This window comes from Thunnus maccoyii, chromosome 19 (genome assembly GCF_910596095.1).
Source record: "Thunnus maccoyii chromosome 19, fThuMac1.1, whole genome shotgun sequence".
Classification (NCBI taxonomy): domain Eukaryota; kingdom Metazoa; phylum Chordata; class Actinopteri; order Scombriformes; family Scombridae; genus Thunnus; species Thunnus maccoyii.
Window position 1 is genome coordinate 28,151,336 of NC_056551.1, and position 9,024 is coordinate 28,160,359.

At 40.2% G+C, this 9,024-nt stretch overlaps 1 protein-coding gene across 2 annotated transcripts in view; it reads left to right on the forward strand.

Annotated features, from left to right (window-relative positions):
- Positions 1 to 7,573, forward strand: part of xpo7 (exportin 7) — a 40,112-nt gene extending 32,539 nt beyond the window's left edge. For both annotated transcript variants that reach the window (XM_042395221.1, XM_042395222.1), the window contains exons 20-28: positions 706 to 794; positions 894 to 1,001; positions 1,237 to 1,319; positions 2,819 to 3,033; positions 3,952 to 4,090; positions 4,230 to 4,387; positions 6,100 to 6,198; positions 6,302 to 6,429; positions 7,012 to 7,573. In XM_042395221.1, coding sequence (XP_042251155.1) covers positions 706 to 794; positions 894 to 1,001; positions 1,237 to 1,319; positions 2,819 to 3,033; positions 3,952 to 4,090; positions 4,230 to 4,387; positions 6,100 to 6,198; positions 6,302 to 6,429; positions 7,012 to 7,105 — 1,113 coding nt within the window. In that variant the 3' untranslated portion in view covers positions 7,106 to 7,573. The remainder of the gene's footprint in view (positions 1 to 705; positions 795 to 893; positions 1,002 to 1,236; positions 1,320 to 2,818; positions 3,034 to 3,951; positions 4,091 to 4,229; positions 4,388 to 6,099; positions 6,199 to 6,301; positions 6,430 to 7,011) is intronic.
- Positions 7,574 to 9,024: the final 1,451 nt, after the last annotated feature.

The window sequence follows — 9,024 nt, forward strand, 5'->3', positions numbered from 1 at the left end:
TTACTGTTTTTTAATATTTTGTCAGCAAAAACAAAAAGCCGTTCAGTCGAGTTTTTGTCAGTGAAATGTTGATCTCATTATTAATAATAATAATAATAATAATAAACATTTTATTTATAAAGCACTTTTTCAAGGTACTCAAATGTTTTACATAAGTTAAAAGGATCCTAAAAACAAACTGTAATATTGTTGTCACATTTAAATTTTTATGTACATTTTGAGGCTACAGCTGTTGCATCTTTGTTGTGTACAGTTACCGTGGTTACAGGTGTTATTTACCTGTTGATGCTCTGCAGTGATGCAACAGACTGACTCTCCAGTTTGAACAGAAGACTCCTGCTCACCTAGTGTTAGCATTAGCATTAGCATTAGCATTAGCATTAGCATTCACTCACCTGTTGTTTATATTGAGAGCAGAAGCTCAAACGTCGGATAACGTCGTGATAGGAAAGTTTAGGAGGAAGATTTAGATGACTGACAGTCATTAAAAACTGAGCTGATATGATATTTAATCGTTTTAATAAACACTTTTGTTTATTTCAAATAAGCATGGAAGCATTTTCAGATCTCTGCTTTTTGTCTTTTATCCTTTTTAAGCATTTTTTCAAGCAAAAACGCCCAGGTGATTGATTTATTGATAACATTGTATGTTTAGAGGAATTTTAGCTCATAAAGATGAATTCTTCTTCTGTGGTTTTCTTGCAGAGGACTTTGGTGGGTTTGGTGCGAGACCTGCGAGGCATCGCGTTCGCCTTCAACGCCAAGACGAGCTTCATGATGCTGTTCGACTGGATGTATCCTCTCAGCTGACATCAAACTGTTTAATATTATAGATATTATATTGATTGTTCTTCCCGCTCTCTGTGAGAACCGTCTTTAACTCAGACCTGCAGATATCCAGCGTACATGCCCATCCTGCAGCGGGCCATAGAGCTTTGGTACCACGACCCAGCATGCACCACTCCTGTCCTCAAACTGATGGCCGAGCTGGTTCACAACAGGTAAACGATCTCAGTCATACAGGTGTGTGCGTGTGCAGGGGCTGATGGGATTTTTATACTTCAGTTTCACAGGAATGACTGAAGTGTAAAAACGAACAAATCTGCATTTTTAATCTTTTTTTTTTTTCATCATCTGTTGTTTAAATTTTGAGTGTCAAACTTTCACCGTGCTGGTTTTTTCCTTCATGATCCTTTAACTCTGATCTTTAATGGTTTTTTTTTTTTCTTCTTGTAGATCTCAGCGGCTACAGTTTGACGTGTCGTCACCGAACGGCATCCTGCTGTTCAGAGAAACCAGCAAGATGATCACGACATACGGTACGTAGATCAGCTACAAACCTCAGAATATTCACAGATACTGTGAACCAGGTTGTGTACGGAGACCTAGAGGGTTCAAAAATAAGACATAGTTCAATAAAAAAAAACAACAACAAAAAATATATATAAATGTGCTGATTATAATCTGACTGAAAGTGCATTTTTGAGGTCGACACAATATCTATTGTTGAGTTTTTAAAATCTGATAATTTATCAGCTGAAAGTTATTTCTGGTCATTTAAGTGTCCGTTTACAAAAAAAAACATTTTTGATAAATATATCCTAAAATTATTAGGTTTTTTTGTTTGTTTTGTTTTGTTTTTTTTTTTACAAAGAAGTGACCCAGATGTGTTCTGATCTGAACATTTTACAGTGTAAATCGTTTCCAATCAGCTGACATAAACACTGATACTGATATATTGAAATCAGATACTTCGGTCTAATTTAACATCGTTAAACTTTGTTAAACAAATTGTAAAATCATCTGCAGGTCGTTTTTATTTGCTTTAGTTGAGATTTTAGTATCTTATTTAATTTTATACTTTTTGTGTTTTTTAGTGTATTTCTTCATGTCTGCAGTTTATCTTTATTGTATCTTTATAGTGTAAACACTCAGTCAGTTCTGTGAATATAAATTTACTAGTTAATTCCAACAGTTTTTAATTTCAAAATGTCCTCGTTCATGTGATTATTTAATTCATATATTTAATTTATTTATTCAGTTAAGATAATTTTGAACACTTTGGGCCTCCGTAGATTCTTCCTATGAATCAGTTTCTATCTTCAGCAAATCACAGCTGTGACAGTTTTATAACTTCAGTTTGATTATTTTAACGTTTTAATCTCTGAAGACTGACGGGTTGTAAAATCTCACTAAATTATAAAACTTTGACAAACTGACCTCAGAAACTGAAGATACGATTCTTTAATTATCAATTAAAACAACATATTATACGATATGTAGTATGTATGTAGTGTTAATATCATGAAACTACTGTTTGTTGAATTACACAGAAGCCTATGAGGAGAATTACAGAATCAGAAATACAGTAAAAAGTTGCAAAATGATAATTTGATTAATTGATTGATCAACTTACAAAATATCAGTTATGAAGCAGAAATGTCAAACATTTTCTCCAGTTTCTCAGATGTCAGTATTTTCTTTTTTCACTGCTTTACTTCATTGTAAATTGAATATATTTTATTATTATTGTTATTATTGTTGTTGTTGCTGTTATATTTATATTATTATTATATTATTGTTATTGTTATTATTATATTTATATTGTTATTATTATTATATTTATATTGTTATTATTATTGTTATTATTATATTTATATTATTATCATTATTATTATTGTTGTTGTTTGGACAAAAACGTCCTATTTGAAGATGTCTTCAGGTTCTGGAAAACATGAAATCATTAAAACGACGCGTACGAATCAGAGATGAAAACATCCGTTAACCGCCGTCGTGTGCTTCGTCTTCCTTCCTTCAGGGAACCGTATCCTGACGCTGGGCGAAGTCCCGAAGGACCAGGTGTACGGCGTGAAGCTGAAGGGCGTCAGCGTGTGTTTCGCCATGTTGAAGGCGGTGCTCAGCGGAAACTACGTCAACTTCGGAGTCTTCCGTCTGTACGGCGACGACGCTCTGGATAACGCCTTACAGACCTTCATTAAACTACTGCTGTCCATCCCTCACAGTGACTTACTAGTACGTCCACCCAGTTTAAACATACTGGTGAAATCCTCCCAGACTAACCAGTTCATATAAAACCTGACCTGTAATCAGATACAGACTCAGAGCTGCTGCTGCTGCTGCTGCTGCTGCTGCGAGTTTTATACTGTAGAACAACCAGGAGACATAAACTCACTGATACAGATTATAGAGGCAGATTTACAGCTGAGAGGTTTTTAGGTTCTCAGGAGGCCTGAGACCTCTGGGATTATTGGACTAGAGCTGCAAATAATGATTATTTCCATTATTGATCAATCTGCTAATTGTCCTCTTAATTACTTGATTAATCGTTTGGTCTATAAACTGTCAGAAAGTAAAGAAAAGTTTCTGTAAACTCAAATATCAGGTCAGATATTCAGTTTACAGTGAAACAGAAAAGCAGTAAATCTGCAGGTCTGAAGGGAATTATGAGGCTTTTTATCTTATTAATTATCAAAACAGTCTGTCAATCAACTAATCAATTCCACCCTTAATTCAAAGCATCACAAACACGATCAAGACTTACATCAGCACAATCTGTTTAGCGTATTTTTTCTGTACTTTCCACCATCATCATCATCATCATCACTAAACTATGAACTATGTAATCAACTCTGGGTTTGTGTGCACACTCAGGCTCGCTAACAGAGATCAATAACTTCTCCCCTCTAACAGGCGATTTAGAGTCGCTGGGCGTAAACTGTTCTATACATCAGTCCATCTGAGATCAGTGTGCTGCTAACTGAGACCTGGATCCAGGGTTTAGGGTTATGTACAGCTGTGTAAAGCGTCATGTGTGTAACTGTAACCTCTCAAACGAGACGGCCTGCAGATGCAAAATGTAAGCTGACGATAGAGTCTTGTCATGTAGGAGCTTTCGACAGTCTAACCCTGACCCTCCTCTCGTCCCTGCAGGACTATCCTAAACTCAGCCAGTCGTTCTACTCTCTGCTGGAGGTGCTGACGCAAGACCACATGAACTTCATCGCCAGTCTGGAGCCTCACGTGGTCATGTACATCCTGTCTTCAATATCAGAAGGGCTCACCGCGCTCGGTAACTCTTCTCACCGTTCACACTTTATTTATGTTTATTAGTTAGTGGTGCATCTGGTTGCAGTTGTTGACTCTGTGTGTGTGTGTGTGTGTGTGTGTGTGTGTGTGTGTGTGTGTGTGTGTGTGTGTGTGTGTTTCAGATACGATGGTGTGTACAGGCTGCTGCTCCAGTCTGGACCACATAGTGACCTACCTGTTCAAGCAGCTGTCGCGCTCCACGAAGAAGCGTCCCACTCCGATGGCGACGGACGATCGCTTCCTACACATCATGCAGCAGCACCCAGAGATGATCCAACAGGTCAGATGATGATGATGATCAGCTTCACACATTTACACCTAACATCTAACGCTCAGACGGGATGAACGTCACGGGGGGGGGTATAAGCAGGACAAAGACAAAAGCCTCCACAGGGGTGAAGAAGAGTCAAAAATCCTCCTCTTTCTCAGAGTAGTTGCAGTTTTAAAGCTATAATATGTAATTATTCCACATTAAAATGTCTAAAAACAACTAGACCTATGTTATATCCAACAGTTTTCAAACTCAGAGAAATCTTTAATTTAATCAAAGTAACGGACCGTTTCATTTGGTCGCCTGTCGATGGCGTCATACCTCCTCTACCAAAGAGTAAACACGCACCAGATGCATACGGCGGCGCTGTGTTTGTCTGCTACAATGGCGTCTACCAAAGAGTAACTTACACACATACAAGATAATACATCGGCGTTGTGGTTGTTCCACACAAACTGTTATAAATTGAATTTTATTCAGTTTTAAGCCACATTTTCATGATAAATTTAGGTGGTTTTTAACTATATCTTTTAGCCATAAGAAGGATTTTAGTCATTGGACGTCTGGATCTTAAGTTATCAGAGAAATAAACTGGACAAACGTTAGCAGCAGCTCGGCTAACAGCCCCTCCAGGAAGTCCGGTGGTCACCAAACATCTTAATGACTTAATAACAGCTTTATTCAGTGTTTTTACCTGTAATCTCCGGGTCTGTTTGTTCTGGAGAGGAGGAGACCTCTGCGGGTAAAAACATCCTGAATGATGAACACTGGAGTAATCCTATCCCGGTGAAGCTGGTTATTTAACAACGAAGACAACAACTCCCATGATCCCTTGCTACTTCACACCGTCATCACACTCCGTCTTTTGTTATTGTTTTGATTGAGACCCCTAGTGGCTGAAATTACATATTTTGTGTTTAATTTTTGTCATATTGGGTCCCAAACAGGCTGATTTGTTGGCGTCAGCATGTTTCCATCTGTCAGATTAGCAAAAACAATTTTTGTAGTTGAAGGAAAAAACTCAGAGATCCGTTTTTTGAAATAAGACACTCCGGACGGGTTTTAACCAAGCAGCAACCTCCGGGGCCGTAAACTGCAGTTCCTTGAACGACCACTTGAGGATCCAACAGCGAGTCAATCCCCATAGACCTCCATGTTAAAAAGCCCAACTTTACAGCAGAAATAAACATGTTTACAGCCTGGTACAAACAACGGTTTTGGTCTCTGCAGCTAATTTCCTCTTTCATGACAACTGTACGGGGGGTGAATTTTTTTATAACTCACCCGTTTAAATTTTATTAAGCTGTAAAGTTCTGCATAATGAAGAACATGACTGCTTTGAGTGACAGGTCCGCCAGCCGCTAGGTGGCTTGTTTCAGCCATTCGGCCCCGCCTCTTTGCCCATTTTTGATTGGCTGGGAGTTAGGCAGCGTTTTGAAGCTCACTTTGAGCTTCAGAACCGCTCCTCAGAAACCAACGGGTGACGTCACGGTAACTACGTCCATATTTTTATACAGTCTATGGTTTTAACTGACAGGACAGTCGCTCGTTGCAGCCGTAACTGTTACTGGGATGAAAAATGAGCCACAAACAGAAGAAGTGAATTAAAATCACTGACCAGCAGGTGAAGTTCAGGCAGAAATCTGAATGAACGTTTCCTCTCTCTCCGTTTTCAACCAAACAACAAGTTTAAATGAAATGTTGTGTTTGTTGTTGTTTAGATGCTGTCGACAGTTTTGAACATCATCATCTTCGAGGACTGTAGGAACCAGTGGTCAATGTCACGACCTTTGTTAGGCCTCATCCTCCTCAACGAGAAGGTAAAATCACACACACACACACACGAGTCACGCCTGAAACATCTGTGTATCTGTGTGTATCTGTGTGTGTGTGTGTGTGTTAACGTGTGTGTTCGTCTTGCAGTATTTTGCTGACCTGAGGAACAGCATCGTCAACAGCCAGCCCCCAGAGAAGCAGCAAGCCATGCACTTATGTTTCGAGAACTTGATGGAGGGAATCGAGCGAAATCTACTAACAAAGAATCGGGACAGGTAGGTCGCAAACATCTGGATACCAACGTTTTATTGTCCTTCATCGTAGTCGGGATTCACCAGACCTGAACCTAACAACCTGAACCTAGCTGATATTATCGGCACGTCATCGGTATCGGACGATAAAAGCTCTAAAATGAAATATTGGCATCGGCGAATTCTGCCGATTATGAGAGGCCGATATGTCGCCTGACTGTGCTTCCCTTGATGGACTGTTTCACCCTGACGGTCCCGGTGTTTCCTCCGCAGGCTGCACTTCACTCAGCTGCCCGTCAGACCCGCTGCTTCTTCCCACCGGGGCTAACGTTAGCTGGGAGGCTAGCTGGCTGTGCTTCCCTTCGGTCATGCTGTGGCTAACGCTCCGCTAGCCTCTCAGCTAACGTTAGCCCGGGCTCTCCATGTGGATCCAACTGGACCACCGAGGCCCCGGTTTGTTATTAAGGTTAAAGTGGGAAGAAGCAGCTGATCTGTCAGAAATATCGGCAAAAAAGCCGATATCGTGCATCCCTAGAGAATTTTAACCTTTTTTCTTAAAAAATGACTCAAAACGATGAACTTTTGTCTGTGTGTGTGTGTTTCCAGGTTTACTCAGAACTTGTCGGTGTTCAGGCGGGAAGTCAACGACAGCATGAAGAACTCAACATACGGGGTCAACAGCAACGACATGATGAGCTGACATTCCACACAGCCGAGTCTTATCCAGCCGCAGACAGAGTTCACCCCTCCCTCACCCCTCCACAGCCCCCCCTCCTCCTCCCCCCGCCCGCCTCCCCCCCTCTGCATCAGCCTCCCCAACCTCCCCCCCCGGGCCCGGATGCCTCGGGATCATCTCCTCACCCCGACACGACTCGCTGCTGCGTGTGCAGCAGCTTACGGGGTCGTTGATTAAATTCAGCGAATAAAAACACCTCTGCGTCACTTCTACGTTGCACCTGCTCCCCCCTCCTCCTCCCTCCTCCTCCTCCTCCCCCCTCCTCCTCCTTTTTTGATATAAGCATATATAAATATATACAGATCTATTTTAAAGCCAGTCTGCTTTGGTCTGACGAGCCTCTCGTCTGGCCGTCCTGAGCGTGGAGGGGTGAGGAGGTGAGAGCGAGAGGGAGGGAGGAAGAGCTGTGGATGAAAACAGGAGGTGAGGGAAAAGGGGGGGGAGGGGGAGGAGGGAGGGGAGGGGACGAACGCCGGTAAACGTAGTAATCCGCTTCTGCCTGCCTTGTATAGAAAAACACACAAAAAACCAAGTGTACATTTTTTTTCGTAACATTTTGAACAATGTTTATAACGATCGAATTTAAAAACACAAAGATGAGTTGAGGAAAAAAAAAAAACCCACAAAAATAAAAAAACCGTGTGATTGAGCTTTTTACAGTGTAGTGAGTTAGTGCAACTGTCTGTCTGCGTGGGGAGCGAGCTTTCCACACGAGAGAGAGAGTACGGGTGAGGAGGGTGAGGTGAGGGTGAGGGTGGGGGGGGGAGGGGGTCAAACGGAGCTGCAGGGTGGCCACAGGAGCACTTAGGCGGCAGAGGTGTCGAGATGAACAGAAGAAGAAGAAGAAGAAGAAGAAGGTACACACACTAACAGAAAGGGAGAGTCAGAGCATCCTCGTTGTACATTTTTCTCAGTCTCTGGTTGAAGTGATGTAAATAGCCACGTCCCTCGCGGCAGCAGGTCCGACGAGCGTTAAAGGGAAATTACACCATTTTTTTCAACCTGATACTTGTTCTCATGAACGCGTCCGTTCGTAAAAAAAAAAAAAACTTTAAAAAGATTCTGCCGAAGACGAGAGACTCCGTCAAAGCGTCTTATCAGGTCGAGCAGCACTTAAAAGCTTTAAAAAATAAACTTCAGTTTCACTTAAATCACTTCAAACTACATCTGAGTCGATCAATCGTCAATTATTTTAATAATAATTTAATAATTTCAGTCACTTTTCAAGCAAAAAAAACCAAAGTATTTGCTCGTTGTAGCTTCTCAAATGTGATGATTTTCTCACATATATCACTGTAACCTGAATATTTTGAGGGTTTTGACTGTTAATCACACTAAATAAGATATTTATAGATGTTGGACTGTTATTGGGGAAACACTGATTTAATCTATAAAATATACCAACTAGAATTTAATACCATAATGATAATTTAATAGTTTCAGTCACTTTTCAAGCAAAAATAAGCACAGATTAGCTTGTTTTTCTTCTTTTCTCAGTCATATATCAGCGTATAGTGAATATTTTGGGTTTTACATTGTTATTTAGACAAAACTAGCATTTCATAGATTTAACCAGTGTTTCAAGACTTTTTGGCATAAAACTCTTCAAAATAAAGCCAAAATAAGAAGTTAATAGTTTCAGTCACTTTTCAAACAAGAATATATATTTATCACTGTAAACTGAAAATCTTCAGATTGTTAATCAAACACAACAAGATATTTGAAAACGTCAACGTTTATAGATTAAAACAGTGTTTCTCAACCATTTTTGACCCCTGAAAACAAAGGAAAAATAAAACTATATAATAATAATTTCATTGTTTCAGTCACTGTTGAAGCCAAAATAAATATTTGCTCTTTTAGTTTCTCTTATATAAACCAAC